The 24,768-nt window shown below is 41.3% G+C and overlaps 1 protein-coding gene across 1 annotated transcript in view; it reads left to right on the plus strand.

Annotated features, from left to right (window-relative positions):
- Positions 1-24,768, plus strand: part of CPEB3 (cytoplasmic polyadenylation element binding protein 3) — a 1,212,550-nt gene that overhangs the window by 1,093,012 nt on the left and 94,770 nt on the right. Inside the window, exon 9 of the mRNA XM_044056700.1 lies at positions 20,650-20,831. Within this exon, the coding sequence (XP_043912635.1) occupies positions 20,650-20,831 (182 nt within the window). The remainder of the gene's footprint in view (positions 1-20,649; positions 20,832-24,768) is intronic.

The following is a 24,768-nucleotide window of genomic DNA, read 5'->3' on the forward strand; positions in this document are numbered from 1 at the left end:
CCAAATGGGGCATTGTACTCTATGATGGGTCTGATGAGTGATGCGTAGAGGGGCCCAATGACCTCTTTCGATCTGGATGCAAACCCTTTTGTGATTAGGTGGGCCACATAGAAGGATTTTCTAACCACTTTGGCAATGTGATTATCAAAGGAGAGGTTACTATCTACTTGGGTCCCCAGATCCCTTATTACATCTTCCGTATTTAGGGGCTACCACCTATGTGGTAGTTTGTGGGTACTTTGTTTTTTCCAAAGGGGATGACTATGCACTTTTTGGCATTTAGCTTGAGGCCATGGTTTTGACACCAGGTATCTGTATCAGTGAGACCCTTTTGGAGGATGTCTGTGTCACCCGGAGAGTCAATTATAGCCCCTAGTTTTCAGTTGTCTGCAAACTTGGTCAGCCATAGTCCTCCTGTGCTTGCCTGTACCTCTGAGAAGTATATGCCGAACAGGAGGGGTCCTAAGACTGAGCCCTGGGGGACGCCACTTGTAACCGGTTTAGAGTCAGACCTAGCTCCCGCAACATTTACCATGGGAGTTCTGTCCGTGAGCCAGGTGGCAACCCATCTCGTGATGTAGGGGTTTGTTCGGGCTGGTGAGCTTGTCTATAATACCTGAATGGGGAATGGTGTCGAAGGCCTAGGTAGGTTGTGTGGACCACCTTTCCCTCGTCTATAGCCTTGGTAACTGTCTCAAAGAAGTCCACCAGGTTTAGGAGGCATGATCTTCCCTTAAAGCCGAACCGGCGTAGGGTCCAGTGTTTGAAGGTTTCCAGTGTCTCTGTTAATGAGATCCATAATGATGCACTCCATAGCTTTGCAGAACAAGCTAGTCAGGAATATAAGGCAATAGTTCCTGGGGTCCGTTGTGGCTCCACCTTTGTGGAGCAGAATAACCATTGCTGTGCGCCACTCTGTGGGCACGTAGTCTGTGGAGAGGCGGAGTTTAAACAGTGTGTTTAGGTGAGGGGTTAGTTCATCTTTGAGCTCATGTAGGACGCAGCCTGGGACACCGTCCGGTCCCATTTATGCTGTGTTTTTGGCTTTGGAGAGGGCTGTTTTAACCTGAGTGTCTGTGATTTCAGGGGCACTACATTCTTCTGGTATAGTTATGGGCCCTATTGGGGGTGAGAGGGGGGTGAAGTTTGCACTGAACCTGCCTGCCAGGATGTTGGCTATATCGGTCGGCTATATCGGTCAGTTCAGTGTATTTTGTGGCATTCTGCACCAACTCCGAGCAGATCTGGGAATTGCCACTTAGATTCTTGACATAGCTAAAGAATGCCTTGTGGTTATCTTTGGAGTCCATGGCAATTTTTCTTTTGAAGGTAGCCTTGGATGGTTTTAGGAGGGAACGTAGTTTCTTGCCGATACTGATCAGGGATATCTTCCCTTCTTGGGATTTTACTCTTTTCTGTACTAGTTTCTGCCTTCTATTGTATAGCTTGTTTATGGCAGGGGTCCACCAGACTAGTTTCCTTTTCTTGGAGGAGTGAGTCTTGGTTTTGTTTGGGATAGCACGATCCATGCATTCTTGTAGGTGCCCGTAGAGTGCATTAGTAAATGATTTTGCAGCTTGAACAGCGTTATCCTTTAGCATAGGGGCTTTAAAACTTCCCACCTCGGTCTTAAGTAACATGGTTTGCTTTTGAAAAGTTTTTCACAGTGGTTTCTTTGACTGGGGGTGGTGGCGGAATGTGGATATCCAGAGTGATTAGTTTATGGTCAGATCTAACCAGCGAGGGGTTGACCTCTGGTGTGGAACACCGGTCGCACATGTTGGTGATGACCAGGTCCAGTATGTTCTCATCTCTGGTGGGGGTGTTGACCAGTTGATCCAGGGCGTTTGAGTTTATAAATTCTAGGAAATGTTGGGCAAGGGAGTTCGTACTTGAGTAGTTCTCCCAGTTAATGTTTGGGTAATTGAAATCACCCAATATCAGGGTGTTTGGTAGGACCTTTATGTTTCCCAGTTTTTCCAGGAATGCGGAGTGGGGGTCCTGGGACATGGTAGGTGATCTGTAGCAAGCTATAATTTGAATAGCAGTTTTGCCCCGTTATTAGTTGCACGTGGATGATCCCTGAAGCATAGTGCTGTGCCTCTAACCTGGAGGTGTGGGTATCCTTGATGAATGTGGATACTCCCCCGCCTTTTGTATTTTGGTCCGGGTTTTGTGGCCGAAATGTATGGTATGAGTTGTAGCCTGGTAGTGCTGGAGTGCTCTCTGGAGCCTTAAACCAGGTTTCTGTTACTGCACATATATCGATTTTCTCCATACTGAGGAGTGCCTCGAGTGCATGCATTTTGAAGTTTAGACTTCTGGCATTGAGCAGCATTACCCTCAGTTTTTTGTTACTTGTGCTATTTATGGCGGTAGGTTTGTCTTTTGAGCCTTGCCTAAAAAAGGCACTATGGGGGTGGCAAGAGCCTTGGCCAGTATTCGAAAGCCTAAGGGTGACAGGTGCAAGCCGTCTCTAGCGAAGCAGCGTGGCTTGTGGAGCATGTCATCCCAGGCTGACAGACACTGGATTCCCTTTGAATGACACCAGAAGCTTAGCCAATTGTTGAAATTGATACATTTTTCTATATACCGTGGTATCATTCTTAGTGAGGGCAGGATGCTACTCAGGGTCAGGGTCATACCGGCCTGGGCTACATGATCAGAGAGCTCCTCCATGTCTATTTTCATGTAGTCCAGGGAGGTACGGCTCAGGTCATTCACACCAACATGGACAATGACAGAGTCATATTTGTACTTGTTCTGGAGTGACCTGAGTGCTTGTGTTATGTGGTGGATCCTTGCACCCGACATGCAGCTAACAGTAACCTTCTCCTTGTTCAGCCTAGTGAGTGGGACGTCAATGTGCCTGACTATAGAGTCACCTATTACTAGTGTGTTGGGTATGTTATTTTGCCTTAAGGGCTGTGATTGTGTGGCACACTGGTTTTGTGAAGTATGTGTTTCATGGTTTGTGTTCGGGGGGTGGAGGTTGCTTGGATGTCTGCTTTGGAGGTCTCTGTTGCTTTTGCAGATTTTTATTTAGAGCCTCTGAGTATGTTTTTTTGTATTTATATGTGTTTTTTGCCAGTGCTAGTTTCATAGGTCTGTGTGAGACTGGTGGTGTGATGCAAGTAATTCCCTTCTCCTCTTGACTGCCTGGTCCAGTCTTTGGTTGAGTGAGCTTAGCCTCCAGTTTAGCTGTATAACTGCATATCTCGTATGTATTAGTGTTAGGTGGAAGGAGGAGAGGGTTGTCTGTGTACTTGAGGCAATTGTAACATTGCCTCAAAATGCCCAGATTCACCAGTTGGACTGGAGAGTACACCTGAAACTGCCCTTTGGACATGCCTGGATAGGTACAGTGAACTGTTTTACTGATTGGCTGGTAAGGTCGAATAGAGAGCCTTGTCCTTCTCTATAGTATAGGGGGGGTCTACAGCTAAGGTTTATTAGTGCTTGCTATGAGTTTTGAGCAAGTGCCGGGATGAGAAGTGAATGATTTGAGTGCTTAAGTTGAATAAACTCCTGGAAACTTCAACGAGGCATCTTTATTCCTCTCATAGGGAGGGTATTAGAGGGCAAGTCTCCTAGACCTGCTAGCTAAAGAGATTTTATCTGGACTAATCCTTGGAACGCTTTCTTTTTCTTTGTATGTTTCTGGAGTCTCATCCTGTACCAATAAAAAGTATCCTACCTGGCATTTACTTTATGAAGAATTAGAAACTCCACAAAGTCATCTTAGAGAATTCACTATCCCATTTACATTGTGACTTGTTTCACTCTTTCTCTCTCTCTCATATCTTAAGAAAGAAAAGGTATTCAGGTAGGTAATACAACTATATCCCTGCTCATTTTGTTCTACAGAAGTATGCAATTAAGACCAAGTCTTTATTTATAGCTTAGACAAGAGGATCTTGTGGGTGCAGGGTGTGACTTCACCTGCATGTTATAGAAGCATTTTTCATGAAAGCAGACAAGTAATATTCCACAGATAGATATTAAGCTTGTTTTTGTTAATTGAGTAATAAAGTTGGTAAAAAAGGAATGGGATAGGTTTACCTCTCTCACTGATTTAAAAGACATGCAACACAAGCCTTTAAATATTATTTTTAAAAAAGGAATTAATTTAAAGGAATTAATGGAAAAAAGGAAGCCTGTTCAAAAGGCCAGGAGGTCGGGTACCTACAAATGTGGGGCATGTGCACAGTGTATACACACAACAAATACTGATAAGGTGTGTATCAAAAGTAAGAATAAATATGTTCATAGTACATGCCATAATAATTGTAACTCCAGTGGTTTGGTCTATCTGGTATCCTGTGAGGCATGTTGTGCCTTTTATATAGGGAAGACTGAAAGACGCCTGAAAAGGCGGATTTATGAACATTTTTATGATACAAGTAAAAATAATGATAATAATGCCCTGTATAAACATACACAGGAATGTGCCAAAGCAACTTTTCTGTTTTTTGTACTGTAGGTTGTTCCCAAAGATATTAGGGGGGTTTTGTGGGAAACCCGTCTTGAATATAGGGAGCTATATTGGCAGGTATTTTTGGATGCAGGAAGGCACCCTGGTCTGAATGAAAGTATTTTCACTTGCACCATTATTAAAACTAAGAGCAGCCAAATTATAAAGGTTTTTGTCCTGTTATCAGCCACTAGAGGGTAGCACTGCTCAAGTTTTTATACATTTATTCTTTTAACTGCGTTAAAAGGTGAATTTTTATAAATACATTTATATATATTTTTATATATATTTATTAATTTGATATTTACTGTTAAATATTTATTAAATGTGGGTTTTTATATTATGTTTTTAAACTGTCTATTTGTCCTTACATATATATTTATTCCATTAATTGATGCAAAGGTTTTATTGGTACATTAGTTAATTATTAAATGTGAGGAGTTATATAAGCATGTGTATTTTTGTGGACTGTGTTATCTGATGAAATATGAGGACGAAAACGCATTGTGTGTTGTCAGCGTTAATAAAACTTTGTGGATTACTACTTTCTGGTTGGCGACTGCATTTTCCAAATTCCTGGTTTGGTTATCTGTTTATTCTGACTTACTCTACCAGTAAGTTGTCGAGCTAAATGACATTCCTAGACTTTTGATGATTGTTGTTATAGCTTAACATTTGTTTTAGGTGGAATCCCTCTGCAGTTTCTATGGGAGACAATGAACTCTGCATCTAGGTTTTTAGGCGGACACACAAAATATACAGGCTTTTTTCTCTGTTGGGTATCTCTTTCATTTGCCTATGCAGACACCATAGAGGGATGAAGCTCTGACTACCGTCTAGGTAACCTGATTTTAGAGTAGCAGGTTAAGCTTATAATGATGCAGGCAGGGAAGATGGATATGCCCATTTTGGGGAAACAATAGTTCTCACCAGGTTGTGCGATGACTTCTATGCTAGGGCCCTGCTGGAGAGTGGAATGTCATCATACAAGTTTGGGAGGATGTGGGCATGGCCACCCAGGCTGGTAGCCCGTTTTCACAGGTGAGGGGTCATGCATGAGTGAACTTGGGGGACTTGGGGGGTGTAGGCAACCCTTGCTGTGATGGGAGTGCTCTCATCATAGTGGGGGGGCTTAGATTCATAAATGAAAAATTATATTGCTGTGATGCTGTTGAGAATATAAAGCATCGTCATGGCTATCTGGATGATGGCCCTTTAGAGGCTTTGATGGTTGGCATGCATGAAGGCAAATTATACAAAAAAAATATTTATTTTATGTGGCTAAGCATACAAACTGTGCACTAAGGTTTTTATCACACAGACATTTTTAAATATCTGTCTTAGCCTGTGAAAGCCAATATGTTTTGTAGTCACAATCACAAGTAGGTATTAAAACATCATGTCCATCTTTAACAAATTACCATCCCCAGACAAAGGGCTGATGTAGTCAAAAAGTTTGAGCAGGCTCTTCTGTCATACTTATTTTACACTAATAACAAGTACAAAAAAACAACAGTGCATTGTAATGTTTTGGTAGAGGATGAGCGAAAGGATTGTCAGACCAGCTGCCCCACCTGGTAAACAAATATTAAATACATGAAAGCACATTTTCTTTTAGATGTCCTTCAAGGATGCATCTGCAGTCCTTACAAATGGGTTGTCCTGTCGTCAGGCAGCCCTTCGGTCGGCCGGATTCCAAAGTCTGGGTCTGGCCTCGGCTGGTGTCGCACTTCACCCGACGTCATAGCTGCAGTTATTCGGGTATAAAGGCATCAGCCGACGCCATTTTCCCCAGTCTTTCTTGCCGCGTGGCGCCCGAAGCAGAAGCTGTTCGCAAGTGCCGGTCGGTCAGATCCAGAGATTACTACTACCGAATACTACTTCGAAGACTTCTAAAAAGCTAAGTACCCCGTTGGGGACTCTTTCTTGCCTCAGCCGATGTCAGAGAAAGTGAATAACTGTTTATCTTGTGGGAAACAAATACCTCATAAAGATTTCCACTCCTACTGTATACATTGCTTAGGCCCAGACCACGACGTAGCAGCTTGTCTAGCCTGCGCTTCTTTTAACCGACGGACGCTTAGACGTCGGTCGGAGTTTGCTGAACAAATTTTCGGCTCTGATTTTGCCTACATTATGCCGTCGGATCCTCCGACTATGCAAATTTCCAAAAAACGAAAAGAAAAGGACCGACACTCGCGGTCCGCGGTCTCAGCCGAAACCGCGATTAAGCAAACCGCGAGTGTCTCGGTTTCAGCCGAAACCGAGCAAGCGGTTCTTTCTCCAGCCGAAACCATGCCTTCTACCGAGGCCTCCTCTATCCTGGCAGAATCTGCTTCTGAAATCCAGCCTTCTGTTGCGGTTTCTCAGGAATTATCAGACACAATTCCCCTGGATGTTTCAACCCCTGCACGTGGAGCTGCTAGGCCTCCTGCAGCCATGTCTATTAAGGCCTTTGCCAGGGCTAAAGCAGCCAAAGCTTCAAAATCTGTGCCTGCCAAACCCCCCTCACACAGGCCCAGCACTAGCTCTCATATGCTATCCTTGGCTGAGGATTTAATTTCTTTAATTCGTGGATCCCAGCCTCATCCAGACAGGTCCTCTCTCCCTCCTCCAGAAAAGAGGCCTAGAGCAGAGCCCCCTGAACCAGTATCCACTGATGGTTCCTCTGATGAATCAGAACATACAGACCTTCCTGAGGCTTCTTATTCTCCTTACGAAGACTCTGATGCTGAAGAGTCCATTCCTTCAGCCTCTCCACCTGAGGAATTTTCCTTTGGGGAAACCTTGCATGCTATGAGGGAACAATTTCAGTGGCAGGGCCAAGATTTCTCAGACTCCAGAAAGAGGCTTAGAACTTTTCTACATTTGCCACAACATAGGCCTTTAGCTATACCTCCAGTTCTTTCTGTTGTAGATGATGCATTTAATGATGCTTTCACTGCTCCTGATTCATTACCTCCGGCTCCTGCTAAGCCCGATAGGTTCTACAGGGTCCCGGACACTCATCACCATTTATACAAGGCTCCTTTTGCAGATCCAGAGACCATCGCCCAGGGCCCTAAAGCTGTAGCTGCTACTTCTACTAAAAACCCTCTCCCCTCTGAAAGGGAATCCAGGTCCTTAGAGAGATGGGGTAAAAAAGTTTACACTTCTGCTACCTTGTCAGATAGGGCTTTGAACTGCCAATTTCATATGATTCAATATCAAGAATTTATGCTTGACCAGTTAACTAAAAAGCTTTCCTCTGAAGAATCTTTAGATAAAAAATATGTTCAAGAAATGGTACATAACATACAGCAGGTTAGTAACCATTCTTTAAAATGTGGCTATGATGCACTGGAGGCTTCGTTTAGATCAGCCATGACTGGCACAGTTATCAGGAGACATGCATGGTTGAAAGAACAGGCATTACCAGACCATGTCAAATCAAAGCTTTTGGATGCACCCATGGACAAGGTCAATTTATTTGGTTCCCCTGCTCAGCAGGTGCTAAAAAAGATGGAAGAGAAGGCGAAATCTGTACAAACGGTGAAAGATTTCTTACAGGTTCAACCTCCAAGGTTTAGCAGGAACTGGCCATCCAAGAATTGGTCCTTTCCGGACTCAAATAAGGCTCAGAGAGGCAGGAATAGGCGTTCAAGAGGCAGAAACCAATCCAGGGGTGCCTACAGGGGACGCCAATGGCAAGGTAACAACCAGCGAGGCACAGACGCAGCCACCACCACTACAACAACTCAATCACAGTGACTTGACAGTGGCACCGCCTACCAGGGAACAACTAGAAGCACCCTTAGGCGGAAAACTAACCTTATTCTCAAAAAACTGGCATTGCATCACAAGGGAAAAATGGATTTTGCAAACTATAGACCAAGGTTACAGGTTCCATACTCTACCAGGGAAGAGAGGAATGCCAAACCTACCACCTACTCAAAGGACAGAAGCTCTAAAACAAATATCTCAGCTATTAAGAATGAGAGCTGTGGAAAGGGTACCATCTATGGAGCAAGGAAAGGGATTTTACTCCAGACTCTTCCTGGTACCAAGAAAAGAAAACAAATGGAGACCCATTCTAGACCTGTCCGCTTTAAACACATTCCTTATTGTTCCAAAATTCAAAATGCTGACCCTACAGCAGCTTCTTCCCATGCTGGGCAAGGAGTCTTGGCTGGTAACTCTAGATCTCAAGGAGGCATACCTGCACGTCCCCATAAGACCAATTTGCAGAAGATACCTCAGATTTCTTGCAGGATCAGAGCATTATCAATTTTCAGCATTGCCCTTTGGCTTATCTACTGCCCAGAGTGTTCACGAAATGCCTGGCATCAGTAATTGCTCATTGCAGACTTCAGGGAATCCAAATTTATCCCTACCTGGACGACTGCCTGATACAAGCGGACAACAAAAGCAAGCTAGCAGAAGACTTACAAAGAGTCATTTACCTGCTGCAAGCCTTGGGATATACAGTCAATATAAAAAAGTCAAGGCTGATTCCATCCCAAAGAATAACCTTTCTGGGTGCAGAGCTGGACACATCAAAACAAATGGCATTCCTCACTGCAGAAAAGAAAGAGCAACTACCTCTCTACTTCTTGGCATTAACAAAGCAGAACCACCTAACTGCAAGAAAAGTACTGCAAGCTCTAGGCTTCATGGCATCCTGCATAATTCTGGTCCCTCATGCCAAACTGCATATGAGAAAGCTACAGTGGTACCTAAGGAATTTGTGGTCCCAACACAAGCACAGCCTAGAAACCAAAATCCCAATAATTCCATGCCTGAAACAAGAGTTCCTATGGTGGGCTCAGGCCTGTCAATCAAACACAGGATTGCCCTTCTGCAACAGCCAACCAAGCCAAACCATCACGACAGATGCCTCAGACCTCGGTTGGGGAGCACACATGCAGGGCAAGTGCATACAAGGCTTATGGACTCAAGACCAGCTGCGCCTACACATAAATCTAAAGGAAATGCTGGCAGTAAAATTGGCAATCCAGTCATTCAGACCATTTCTCCAAGAAGGTCAGTTGATGATAAGGACAGACAACACCACAGTTATGTGGTACATCAACAAACAGGGGGGCACCCATTCATATCCTCTATGCCGGCTGGCACTGGACCTATGGGATGTGGCCCTGAGCTACAACATTCAGTTACAAGCAATTTTTGTACCGGGAAAAGAAAACATTCTAGCAGACATATTAAGCAGAACAACCACAGATGCCCACTAATGGATGCTTCATCCGGACATCTTCAAAGCCATCACAAGGGAATGGGGATTACCACAAATAGACTTGTTTGCATCCCCATTCAATCACCAGCTAAAGAAATTCTGCACAAGGACGTACCACCCACTTGCTTGGAAGGTGGACTCCCTATCTTTCAGTTGGAAAAACCTGACAGCATACGCATTTCCACCACTTCCTTTGATGCACAAGGTGCTTCTGAAGATCAAAGAGGACCGTCCAAGGATCATTCTGATAGCTCCAGACTGGCCAAGACAACATTGGTACCCATTGCTGAGGAGCATGTCTCGGGAACAAATATGGACACTACCCCTGATCCCATTACTGTTAACACAGAACAACTACAACATCCTGCATCCAAACCTGAAAACTCTGAAGCTAACTGCCTGGAACATTACATAACAGCAATTAACCCAAACTCATCCCAAAGGGTTAAAGACATAATCCTGGAGGCACGCAGACCTTCAACAAGAAAGAATTATGCAGCAAAATGGAAAAGATATCTCATTTGGAGTACTGCAAAGGGAGAAGATGTGACTCTGGTAAACATGGCCAACATCCTGGAGTACTTGGCAGAGCTCTTCCACACAGGCCTGTCCTATTCTTCCATCAAGATACATGCATCAGCTATTTCAGCACAATATAGCTTGGATCCTCCTGTCTTCTCTCATCCCCTGCTCAGACAGTTTCTGAGAGGAATTAAAAATGTAAAACCTCCCAGGAAACCACCATTGCCAGCATGGGACTTGAACTTTGTGCTAGAAAAATTGACACTTCCTCCTTTCGAACCAGCAGCAACAGCAGAATTACAATACTTATCCTGGAAGACTGCTTTCCTGCTGGCAATAACTTCAGCAAGAAGGGTCTCTGAACTACAGGCATTAATGGCAGTACAACCCTTCCTGATCTTCCATCAAGATAGAGTGTCCATGAGAACAAATCCTACATTTATGCCTAAGGTGGTATCCAGAGTGTCATTAAATCAGGCTATCCACCTACCTACATTCTTCCCAAACCCACAGAACAGGGAGAAAGACTTTGCATACCTTGGATGTACACAGGCAGTTACGCTACTACCTGGACAGGACTAAGTCCAATAGAAAAACTGACCAGCTTCTGGTAGCATATGCCACAGGAAAGGAAGGAAAACCAATTTCAAAACAGACAATCTCCAAATGGATAGGAAATTGCATTAGATTTTGTTACTCCTACCATGGAAAGAAAACTCCAGAGAACATCAGGCCTCACTCCACAAGGGCTACAGCCACTACCACAGCTTTCTTACGAGGAGTGGCTACCAAGGACATTATAGAGGCTGCTACTTGGACCTCCGTGCATACATTTGCCAAGCATTACAATTTACCTTTATACTCTAGATCCCGAGCAGGTTTTGCCACTGCTGTTTTGCAAGGGATCCTAGCTACACCATAATCACTACTCTTTCCCCTCCCTTGTTTAGCTATGGTATTCTACCCATTTGTAAGGACTGCAGATGCATCCTTGAAGGACATAGTACAGTTTTGTACCTACCATAAATGTAGATGTCCGATAGGAATGCATCTGCAGTCAGGATTACCCACCCACCTTCCCCTCTGAGGTACTCCTAGGGTATTTGCCAGCCTTCAGCTAGCTTGGGGGGGATCTATTATGGTGTATTTGTTTGTATATAGGTACATACATGCTTATTTTTTGTGTTTGCTCTCTACTATTTGGAATCATTGGCATTTATCCAAAGTTAGCCTTCCAAGAGGGCACCTGGCATCTGGGGCAAGAAACACTGAGGAAAATGGCGTCGGCTGATGCCTTTATACCCGAATAACTGCAGCTATGACGTCGGGTGAAGTGCGACACCAGCCGAGGCCAGACCCAGACTTTGGAATCCGGCCGACCGAAGGGCTGCCTGACGACAGGACAACCCATTTGTAAGGACTGCAGATGCATTCCTATCGGACATCTACATTTATGGTAGGTACAAAACTGTACTTTTCTTCACTTACAATTAAATTTATTTTAAGTAAATAGAGGCTTGCTGTTAACTTTGGCCCAGACAGTTGAATTAAGAGTCAAGACAATTAAAACATGCTTAATAGTAAGTGTACCATTTGTTTGCCAATAAATACCTTTCTTTTATTGTTCCCACTTTCTGCACATCAACTGACTTGCTGAATAAATTAGAGGTTTATGCACAGTGTGCTTAAATGCTCTAGTGTTTTCTCACTTTTTAATTTTGTACAGCAGTGTAATGCAGCCTTTAAATAAAGCATGTAATGAATATTGAGCTTAGCCCAGTAACTCTGAAGCATTAATAATAATAATAATAATAATAATAATTTGGACACCTCCAAGGAAATTGGACAATTTCCTGCTTCCCATCTTTCTGAAAACTGTTTACAGACATAATTTAAGCTATAAAATTAACCTGCTAACATGCGCAAACATGGAAATAACTATAGTAACTGTAGCCCCCGCATAATTTACAAGGCTGTCATACCAGTAAGTTGGCCTTCATCTCATTATATCAAAGTTTGTTAGCATGCATGTCATTTATTCATTATCTCAAGTTCCCTGAGGTTTAGTCAGATTTTAACAAGTTACAGTGATTCTAGTGTGTTTGCTGAAGCCTCATGTCAAAGGAAAACTCTACCTCGAAACTCAAAAGATATTTTTTTTCATTTTTTCTTTGTTTTATGTTTAATGCACCAAAATCACACTAGGCACCCCTTATAAAATTGTAATATGTTTTTCACAAAGGGGCAGACATGGGGCATGCCACACTAGTGTGATGATCCTTGTGTTTTCAAGTCCCCTTTCTTTATAGGAGTCATGCTAGATATAAACAAGTCATGTTGTCTTCCCAGCCTATTGAAATACAGTGACAGGAATGAGAGTTACAGACTTCTTACACACCTTCTGTAGCTGGAGTGCTTTTATTTTTTTTCCCTGAATGTCTTTTTTACTCAAAGAAATTTTTATTCAAATTTTTTTCCATATCTTCAAATAGATTGAACCATAAATAGTGAAAGATAAAATAATATAACATAATCAACTAAAATAATATAACATAATCAACTAGTCAACTATTTACAAAAGAAACTATATACAATTGCCTAAGTATACAGTCTGTAATATCACGTTAACATATACAATATGCAGTTTGTATTAAGATGTGCTGAGATCAATTTGTTTGGTCCAATATTTCATCAACTTTCTGCCAATAAGTGATGTTTGATATCTTATTAGTTATTTTCTTTATGGTTGCTACTTCCATTCGAGACACAAAGACTGCGATTTTCTTGAAATCTTGAAAAGTTGGTTGTGCTTTATTCTTCCAGTAAGTTCTGGCTTTATGTGCAATGGCAACTAATGCCCACAGTGAAAGATATTTTACTTTTGGGACATATTGTGGTAGGGTTACATTAAAGAAAACTAATGACTTGGTTAACTGAAAAGTATCATTAAAAATTGTTTGAAAGAAATTATTTCAAACCAATATTTATTCCTGAATGATCATCATGACCATCTTGTACATTTCTCTCAGAGCCTGTTTTAAGCTATTCCCAGCAGTTATACTGCTCCAGTCAAACAAAGTAGCTAAACTGTAGGCTTTTCTAAGACTTGCCATTTTGTAGTCTGTATGAGTACTGACAGATGCTTGCAGCATTCTTCCTGAGGTGTCAAAACTACTACTTCAGTCTAAGAGCAGTTAATCAGCACTTCAGAGAACTGTTTCTACTACTCATCATTGTCTGCATCAGTACAAAGCGAAGTGTGTTTTTTTATCCTGAATGTTGGGGGAAATGTTTGCTGTTTTCTCTCAAAAATATTTTACAAGCACAGTATTGAATTTGTGTTATGACCTTTTTTAAATGGAGGCAAACATGTCTTCATACATTACTTTATTTCACGTCTTGTCTCTTGCATTGATACCCCTTGATTTGATATTGCAGCATACCAGCACTTCAAAACCATAATCCTTGAGCATGACACATCAGTAGTTCTGTATGTAAGACTAACACTTTTTATACAACTGTTGCAGTCACAAAAAAAATATTGTATACAAGTAAATCACCAAACCCACACCCACACAAAATCTGATCTTCTGTTAAAGTTGCCATCTTTTTAGATTCTCGCAGTGGGAGATTCTTACTGAAACTTCAGATTGTGCAGGATTAACTATGCCATATTCAAATGAGAAAAATATTTACATGTTTTTACCAAAAATAAAGATTTAGTGATGCGTAATGTTGATTTATTTATACTAGTTTATAAATGTAGCATCACAGCTTTCTGACATTTAGACAAAAGTCAGAAATATTTTTCTTGTAAAATAGACATTTGCCATTTTTCAAGTCTCCCTTTTTGCTTATACAGACACACTAAGAAGAGGAACTCTAAACCACAGCAGCAAGATCATCTTGGAGACACCCCCACCCCCCCCCAAAAAAAAAAAAAAAAAAAAAAAAAAGAATAAAACTGAACTAATTTTTTAGTGCTGAGTAATGGCAGCCAGCCAAAACAATGCAAAATGCCATCCTTAGCATACTAACTCTTGATGTTTCACACTGGTCTTGAGCCTGGTTGGAGACAAGTACTAGAAACGGAGTAGCTAGTGCAATGCAGCTGAGAGACTATCTGTTTGGTATACTGGCTGATTTAATGCATACCGTCACTTAATAATGTCTAACATTTAAGTGGCAAGAGACAGTCTGACACTACTCTCTGGGCTGTCATTGCAATAGGTCAGCAGTTTTATATAAACTTTACAAAAATACCAAATTAATTCTGCCTAATAAACCATTATTTTTAGCCGGCCCTGCATAAGGAGCTGTATGTTTTTACTTAACAAGTATAGTCAGAGGGTCACATGACTTCATTGTAGTAGTAAACAGTGAAGCATTTACAAGGTCATATAAGAGAGCTGAATTCTGAGGAAGAGTCAGAGGAGTTTGTACCAACAAATGGAAAAAGCCGAGTACCTCTTTTTTCATAATACTGAAACGCCTGAGATTAGAATAGCTGATCAACCCAGTAAAAGACAAATTGCTGCAAAGAATTACCATTTGAAGACCAGATTACAAAAAGTTTAGACCCCTTTTCTTTTATAATAGGATAGTAGATTGAAGAGTAATGATATTTTTTTACCAGATCTGCAAAGTGTATTGGTCTAAAATCAAGTATTCTTTTAAGAAAATTATCTATATGTAATTGTGTATTGCACTATAGAGATATCCCACTATAGACTATAGTTGGCTTGCTGGTGTGAATTTAACTAAACCTGTTTAGCATAAAATCATATTTAATGTACCCTGTTGTATAATTTACGCTTAAGTACTAAATGCAGAATTAAAATCCAGTATGGTATTACCAGAGTAACTAGAAAGGAGATAATCATGTTAGTTTTGTACTAGCAATTTAACTGATCCTTCCTTAAATGAAAGCTTTCTCCTGCCTCATGATGATATAAAGCTCCATGCCTTACAGCATGTTAAATTACCATTGCCTCCGTTTTAACGGCCTCACTTTTGTCCACATTTTGCTGCCTGCCTGTCTTTCAGGTGTGTGTTCTCCATTCTGCAGCTGTGCTAATTTGAGTTGGCTTTTTCACCCATTGCTCTTTCTTTATTACTTCAGATATTTGCTAATTGTTCCTTCTTTTATATGATTCTCTCCAAACTCTTGCTACAACTCACCTGTTGTTCTCTGTCCACTAATCCATCTTATTCCATTGCATTTCATTAGAATACATGGGCGCTCATTTGTGCCCTGTATTTGTATATGTGTGTATGTATATGTATGTATAGGGTGACAATCAGAAGGTCGAAGTGGGTTCAGTCAAACCCACTTCAGTCGAAGTCAGGAGGCCAAATGGCGACAATGTCGAACCTGACATGTCGACGTACGAATCTCGACCCATGTTAAAGCCTGTTCTGAGGATTATGGTGAGTCATATTTCGACAGTGTTGGAATTCAACATTGTCACTTTCGTGGAAGTAGGTCGATGATCCCATCATTCGATGGGGTTAGGTTCGATTTTCTGATGGTAAACCGTGAGTGTGTGTATGCATGTGGTTTTATTGTGTGTGTGTATATATATATATATATATATATATATATATATATATATATATATATATATAAATAGCTGTGTGTGTGTATGTATATATCAACCATATGGCTAAGATCAAGTGTATATCAATTTATTAATATATAAAGCAGAGAAGCTTATAAAAGCACATTGTTTGGGAATTGGCAAGTAAAGTACGCAGATAGATGTTCAGAGGACAGAGTGTATGTGAATCAAATACTAGCATTTTCCTGACCTCATAGTAGTTTCTTGGAGAGCTTCCACAGTTGTTTTACAGAAGCCCATTTTACTGTATACAGAAATACTTGAGAGTCTCTGTATCAGTTCATTTGGGATGGGGGATAGTACTGGAACAATACAGGAAAAAAAATCATCCCTTATCATTGCTGATAAATACATTCGTACTGAACTTTATTAGTAGTTATATTTATTTTTGTTATGCCCAAGATGGACACAGAATCAGACTAAATCAAGGTGTGAAATGTATTTGTGTAAAATGGATATCTAAAGTAAGAAAAAAATGCTAATAGTCATATTGTTTAATATGATTATTTCTTTCCAGGGTTTGAGTCCTTCACCCTCCATTTGCTTGCTGTGCAACTCTGATAGTCATGTAAACAGGCAGTGTTCTCGGGTCACCTCTGAATAGAGAGAGACACTTGTGTCCAGTGGCCTTACTCACTTAACAAATAACGTTTTTATGTTATCATTAGGGATGTTGTTTTTCCTTATTATACCTTCAGCCAGTACAGATACTTTATCAGAAGTCTGTACTTTACATATATTTTACCTTTTAATGCAGCAGTTAACATTAATACTGATTGGCAATGGAATGCAACAGGCTTTAAAAAGTGAGTACACTGCTGCTGTATAACAGAATCCCAATGTTTCTTCCTTCCTACTGGTCCAGCAGCATGAGCTGAAGAACGTTAAAAACATGATTAAAATTATCTTGCTAAGCATATATAACTGTTACAAGTCTCGGAAATCTGTTTGTTTTAAAACTGGGGTATAACTGCAGTAATCCTTGGCAGATGTTTGTGTCATAATGAGATTTTTTAACCAGAATATTTGGTCACTTAGCTTCACCATTACGACCAAACCTTAGTAGGCAGGAGTAGATCCTACCCAGACCCCACACCTCCATTATGGCTTATTGTAGAAATATATGAAAACAATATACAGAGTCATTGGCTTATAAAGTTGCAGGTGTAGTAGTAAAGTTTTGTTCAGCATAATATGTCTAAGGGAAAACAAATGGACGTGTCCTTGTGTTCACACCCACTGATAGACAGGAAACCATAATGCATAGAATGTACAAAAACAGCTGTACCAAACTTTTGCAGATTTAATGTTTTCTGGTGCATTGAAACACGGGTGACAAGGAAGAAAATCCAATGTCCAATAAATTGCTTGCTTCTCTTTTTACTGACAGCAGTTAAATAATTTGTTGCCTTTTATTTTTCTCCCACTCTTCATCTAAATTCAGACTTTCTTTGGGGGGCATCCATATTCAACCACCTTGTTTTGATCTCTGTAGGGTGAAGCTGTCTTGTAGTTTATTTATTTATTTATTTATTTTTATTATTTTACATTTGTTAACCGGGAGAGTCCGACTGGATACATGTCCATTTTCAGCGGAGGCCCGGGGAGAAAAGCACCAAGTACATAACAGACATATGAACATTGTTAATGCAAAAAAAGGAAGATAGTTGAGTTCTAAATACAATATAAAGATACATCACATCTTGGGGAAAAAAAAAAACAGCAGCAGCATATAAAAAAAAACATAGGTCAGTTACAAAGGCGAGGCGCCTTGTTAAAAAGCGGTTAAGGATAGTGAGGTAAGAGAAGGGTAAATGATAGTGGTTAATCAGGTTTGGAACAGGGACATTGCCAGAGAGTTTCCCTGTCTGGTGGATGGCTGGTACATACTGGCATCACTTACATGGCTGCTGTGCACTCTGTGTGTACCCTCCAAGCTCCTGGCCTTCACCAAGGGTTATCAAGCGTTGTCAGCCAGTGTAACCCCTCTCCCCCACTCAGTATAAGATAGTTGACCAGCTCTCCCTGTCCCCTTCTGGAATGACTTTCAGATGCTGCAAATCAAACCCAGGTCACTGTTTGGAGATAGACACTTCTCTGTTGTTGAGATGGCATTCATAAATGTCAAATTCTGTGATAATACCACTGTGCTTGAATCAGCCATACTAGCAACTCTGATGCAACTTAGGATGTAAACCTGCAAGACTTTGACTGGCAGAATTACTAGAAAATCAGGAAACCACACTTTTGCAGTGTTGAGGCACTTTCAGCAACAAACACTTTATCTAATTCAGCCTTATGCTCCCCGGCATTGCTTCATTCTTCTTAATCTTTTGCTGAAACTTCAAATTACAGCTAGCCCAGTGATCCAGAAGGATAAAACTGTGCTTATTTATGGCCCATATGAACCAAGTTTGATTAGTGGCTTAGGCATCTGTTGGTGCTGGCAGTGAGGATGTGTGTACCTATCCTGAGGGGAGGGCCTGTTCTGATGAGTGCAGATATCCTAAGCCTTTTTGTAGGTCAGGGCTCAGAGTAACGGCCCACCTGAGCGTGTGGGAAGGCTAAAACATTGTGGTTGCACTAGGACCCAAGGTAAGCATGCCGTCAGATGTCACTTCTCATTGTCCACCCTGCTTAATGATGTAATGTCTACATGTTGGGTGGGTTAGGGCCAAACAGAAACTTGGCACATGCGGAGGATGATGCTGCAGGCATTCACTCAGTTCCACTATAAGATGATGCTTTCCACTCGACTGGGTGGTACCATCTAGGGGATAGTAGTAGTAGTAGTAGTACTATCTTGCTTTTCACATCCATCTCCAGCATCCCTAAACCCGGGGGCTACTGGGGTTAGAAGGGCTGGACCATTAGATGTGTGTGGCAACTGACAGATAAGGTACAGCACCATCTCCCCATCCCACCCCTCCAAAAAAAAAAGGCTAAATCTCAAGATGGTAGTTTTTTTTCATAATATCTACCTTTGGCCTGTTATATCTTACTGCATAGCTTCTTATTTTGCCTTGGTAATTTTCCAGTGTTGTAAAGGCCTAATCAGATTTTTCAGACATGTTTTTGACTACAGTGGAGTTAACCAGGGCACCTGTAGGCCTCTGATGTGGGCACTTCTGGAAAGTAATGACAGTTTGATATACCCCTCTTTCACATTGCAGCAAGTCTGAAGATGGCAATCAAGTTATTCAGAACATAACGTTTGTTTAGTGATCTGTAGTGTAGAACAAGCATAAGTAGTGTATGAAAGCCAGACTTCATTCATTTAAGAGTCCAAAGTGCACATTTACTCTGAACTGTAACTAAGATGACATCTTTCACCTCTGGTAGATGTAGGTTATGTAACTGCATCTGTCTGTCTTTGAAATTTAAAGCTTTAAAAGCATAGCCATTCACAAACTGTAACAGCATCTTTGAGGTGTGAAGCATTAGGTTTTAAGAAAGCTGATTAAAAACACTGTTTTTAATGTAATCATATTATATCATGGCAGTGAAGGTAAAATGGAAGTTCGACAAATATCTAACATTAAAGCCAGAAAAATGGAATTAATCTTTTTTTTTTTTTTGCCTTCCCCCACTTCGTGCTTCCTGTGGCCAGTATCATACCAGCTTCCATGCTTACCTAGTCCATTCCATGATACCGCAGTGAGTTCTTTTTCATGTACTCATGGATGGGACCTTTTCTTTGGGTGGGCTTCCCATCTCATTGGGAAGTCTACCATGTGGTTGCACAGTATTTTTGCATTGGAAATGCAGAATCTGGTGGGGATTTGCTAGAACTCATGCTTGTGGTGAATGACAAAGTTTCCTAGCTATAAGAGTGGCCAGTACTGTTTACCCCTGAGATGACATGCAAGGCTCCTCGTTTTCACCAGGGGTCATGCAGGCATCAAGCTCTCCAAATTCTTCCCTTGTGGTAGGAGAGCTGGCCATCAGCTGCTTCATCATATTCCCCTCTGGCCCTTCCAATGGCTAGAGTTCATTTCCAGGTTTGGGTCACAGGCTGCACATATGGGCTTCCTGCCTCTGCTCTATTGAGCTGATGATAACTTGCTAAATGTATTTTTGACCACTACCTCGGATATTTAAAAGTTCTGAGGTGATGCAAACCACCTCCTCAGTACTCTGGCCTTTAGACTAGATTGCATTTATTTGGGGAAGAAGGGGGAAGAAATTGTGATTATAAACAAATGCGCATGCACACACAGATTCTCAGGAGGTTTCATTGCAGAATATTTCATGAAAAGAAACTGTCAAATCCACCTTCATGAGGTTTAACTTCATACATCTGCAAAGGGCACAAGTAAGATTCTAAATCCTGCTTATGTTTACAGATTTTGTGGATATTAAAGGGTACATGCTGATTTATATTTTTAGTAATACAGCAGCTTTTGAACAGCTTTAAAACCCATCAAAAAGGATGCAAAATATTTACACCTTTAACACAGTGGCATGAATGTCCTTTAACAAGCAGTTTTGAAGAACCTGCAGTAGGAACCATATAGATTTCATACTCACTTTTTATCGTATTTGCAAATTTCATAAGAACACTTTTGTAATTAAATGTTGCTTAAGTTGTGATGCAGATATGGTCATTTGTGAAAGATACTGTTTTTAGAACACACATAGGGGTGTTATCAGGATGTAACCCCATACCTCTTGCTGAAATACTTGTCATTTTATATTTAAAAAAGGTTAGAAAATGTTTAACCATAATTTCACTAGACTATATGCTGTAATGTTATTTTACATGGGACTTTCTCATGTGTAGTTCTTACTTCTTGCAGTGGAACTGGCAATGATCATGGACCGGCTGTATGGAGGTGTCTGTTATGCTGGCATTGACACAGATCCAGAGCTCAAGTACCCAAAAGGTGCAGGAAGAGTGGCTTTCTCCAATCAGCAGAGCTACATTGCTGCTATCAGTGCTCGCTTTGTCCAACTTCAGCACAATGACATCGACAAACGGGTAAGCACAGGCTACAGTGTAAAGCAGCTGCAGCTTAGATGATGTCTGGGAAAGATCTGTTATATGCCTTGCTCTTTAAAACAGAGAACTTTAGCAGTGGTCCAAAAAATGCATTGTAGATCATGGTATTAAAAATTAAAATTGTGTTTTCATTTGCATTAGTGATAAATAATGGTTCCATGAGCTGGAAAAGAGTTTACTTTTCCATTTTAAGGTGCCCTCAGGCCTGTACTGAATACAAACTAATTAAAACTCACAGAATGTTACAGTATGGTAGAAATTAGGTGTTCATTTAGTCAGGTTTGTTGGTTTAGTGACATTTGACTAGTTATTATGTGCAACATTTTTGTGCAGTACTTTTATAGTTGTGATATAGCATTACATACTTGATTGGATGCTTTTAAGCAGAATTATCAAACCACAGACTGAGTTGTCCTGAACTGAAAGAAATGCCTGTGGACCATTGAAATCTTGTGAAATGGACCTAGAGGTAATATCAATGTAAGCTTGCTTCAGGGGACAGTTCTTATTGGAGGCTTACTTTATTTAGTATCTTATGTGTTGTTTTACTTTTTTTTCTTTTAAACTAATGACATGATTAGATTAACTTTTTTTACACAATCATCTTCTCACTGTTAAAGTCCAAGTTTTCTTTTTTTTCTTCCTGCAGTGTAAAGCTTTTTTTTCCTGCAGTGCAAAGCATATTCAGTCAGCTAAGGTAAGGCACTCTTACATCTTCAGTGGTAAAAATAGTTAGTAAGAAAGTTTCTATATGTGGTCTGTCCTGACCAGTCATCAGGGTCCTTCATGGCATGTGTTGGACCATGAGGTTCAGCTTGCATCTGAATATTTAGTGCTGTAGAACTCAGGATTGTGGCTATATTGAAGAAGCTGGAGAGCCAGTTGATAGGATGCTGATGTGTCCTGTTAAGGTGTTTTTTTTTTTGCTGTCCAGGAGGATAACTATTGTTTTAATCTTATTCAAATGAGTCATTAGCAGACAGTCAGATTAAGCAGAAGGGAAGCTATCTAGTTTTTAGGCCCTCTATCATCCAAAATGGTGAGACGCTTTTGCAGTCACCTCTGATGACAGAAGAAGCTGATGAAGAACATAAGTTTTTCTGAAAAAGACATTAAGACGAGAAATTAACTGCTAAAAAAGTGGACTGTAATAACCATTGATGGCTATAGAAGCTTCCAGCTTGACAGCCTCAGTAGAAAGGTGATGCCAGTATTTAGTGAAAGTCACAGGCATCATACAGAGAATAACTGGGATGTCAGCATATCAGAGTTGGACAATTCAGCTGAGACAAAAAAGGAAAAACTTGAGTCACTGCTTGACAGCTGTGCTGCTTATTTGGCTTAGTTATGCTTAATGAATAAACCACTTTAAACACTCAGGATTCTGTCTCATATAAGTAACAAATTTAAATGTGTTTTAGAGGATGTCAACATCTTTGTTTGGTTTGAGGTGCCTTTTGTTCATTTTATTGTGGCACGTTTTCCAGTAAGTGCTCAATATGACCTGTTTTATCTCACATCGTCTGTTTAGTGGAAAATGGATTTCTTCTTTTTTTTTCTTTATCTTTTTGTCTTCTCAGTCACCTGACCAATGAGCCTCCCCAGTTGCACACCACCCCTAATTCCCTGGTGGTGGAGACCATTGTCCTTTCAAATCCACCATGGGAGTCTTGTGCATGGGGAGGGGGGGGGCATCATCTGGAAAGACAGCAGAGGATGTTCTTCGTGTTTCACTGTTGCAGTCATAAATGATGGAGATTTCCCACCCCAGAAGCCCTTGGCTGGCCTGACTAGTAGAGTCTTTTCTCCTCCTGAAGCTGGGGGTTGCCGTGATCAACATCAAGACGTGGTTATAAAGTTCTTTCTTGCTGCTGGAGCCTGAAGCAGAGTGCTAGTCAGTGTGTTGTTTGGCCCACATTGCTTTTGTGTAACTTGTTTGGGCCCAGAACACGACTTTCCTGTCAGTTCTGCATTCACTTTAATAGTAGAATAGTCAAGTGCAAGGCTGAGATTTTAGCTAAGGACTTTAGTTTGTTGCTAGGGCCTTTGAGTACTATGTTTGGTGGTCAAGCTGAAGTTGATCTCCCTAAGTGTAAAAAGGAAAAGCACTCAAAACTTAGGGTACCGGGCGACACTCATTTGCCAGTTCACCTAAGCTTGTGATCACTCAAGAAGGTTAGGTGCTTTTGCAGTTCCCTCCGATGACTGAGGTTGTGGTGCAGACCTCTATCAAGACTCATTTGGAGTCTCCTACACCACCGGCTCCCTCTTCTTCCTTACAAGCTAAAGGACTTAGCTCATCAGTTGTGTCTGGAGCCAATTCACAGGTTCTGGCTTCTGGTGACAGCTCTAAAACTGGCAAAGGGGTATCCGGGGTCTCTTATTGTCAGGAGATTGCCTTGGTTCACTCTTGTCGGTGTTCAGCTGTCCGTCCACATGCTGGTCTTAGTGCAGATGTCACCCTCAGGCTTAAGCCTAAGGCCTCACAAGAAAAGGCTGCATCCAGCTTACTTCAACTGAAGCTTTCTGGTTTCTACGTCCAAACTCAGGCCCATCAACAAGACCTGGTTAGGCTGGCTGAAGATTTGATCTCCATGGTCATATCCAGTCACCTATCCCGCCTCCCCCCAGTTCTGCTCCTAAAGTGTCTCCTGGTAAAAGAAAGCGGGAGTATTCTGAATCTTTTGACTCTGAGGATGATGATGAATCCATCTATGAGGAAGGTTCATCTATTGCCTTCTATGGAGATTCAGATTCTGAGGAGAACCTTACCTCAGCCTCCCCCCAAGGACATCTCCTTTGGGGAGACTTTACATACCATGAGGGAGCACTTTTGAATGGGAAGTACAGGTCTATCGACAATCCAAGAAGGGTTAGGGAATTTCTATATCACACTGAACATAAACCTCTTGCCATCCCTCCAGTCTTAGAGTTGGTGGAAGATGTTCTGCTGGATTCTTCATTGCAAATAGACTCCTTCCTTCCTCCCCTCAGAAACCTGATAGATTTTATAGGGTTCTGGATTCCAGTAAACACCTTTTCAAGAACCCTGTAGCATTCCCTGAAGTAGTTATACAGGGTCCTAAGGAAGCAAAACTAGTACCTACAAAAATCCCATGCCAACTGACAAAGAAACCAGGGCTTTGGACAGGTTTAGAAAGAAAGTCTGCACGTCTTCTACCCTCATCATGAGGGCTTTGAAGTGCCAGTTCCATATGGTGAAGTACCAGAAACCGTTCTAGGCCAGATAAAGCAAAAACTGTTTAGGGTTAAAAATAAGTTCCTTTTCAAAGAACTGCTAGATTTATGCAATTCTTACCCTCAAGTAGCTAAACACTCCTTTCACTGTGGTTATGGTGCTGTGGAAGCTTCCAGCAGGGCAGCAGCCACATGAGCCATCATTAGAAGGCACACCTGGCTGAGGGAACAGCTCCTTCCTTAACATGTCATATCCACTTTTTTGGATGCTTCTTTGGACAAAGATTTTCTTTTTGGCCTCAAAGCTGAAGCCATGTTTAAGAAGATGGAGGATAAGGCCGAGTCCATGCAAACGGTCAAAGATTTTCTTCAGGTGCAACCTCCTCACTTCAGCCGCATTTACCCTGCTAAGCACTAGTCCATTCTTAGCCTCCCAGTCTAAGCCGAGACATAGGAAACCTCGAAGGGAAAGGAGTCAAGGGCAGCACCGGCATCTATGATAGTGGCAAGCAGATGCCAAAAGGCATGGGGAGCCTGCCACCAGGGAGCAATCAAGTGTCTTCCATGGTACTTTCTTTCCCCTTCCCCTACCTTCTCAGATTAGGACATTTGTCTCTCTTCCTAGTGGGTACTGAAAATCATTCATAGATTTTACAAACTCCAGTTCAAACATCCTCTAATTAGATCTGGTTTCCCAGATATTCCACCAAACCAAGAC

The sequence above is a fragment of the Protopterus annectens genome, chromosome 14.part0 (genome assembly GCF_019279795.1).
Source record: "Protopterus annectens isolate FY-2018-M chromosome 14.part0, PAN1.0, whole genome shotgun sequence".
NCBI lineage: Eukaryota > Metazoa > Chordata > Ceratodontiformes > Protopteridae > Protopterus > Protopterus annectens.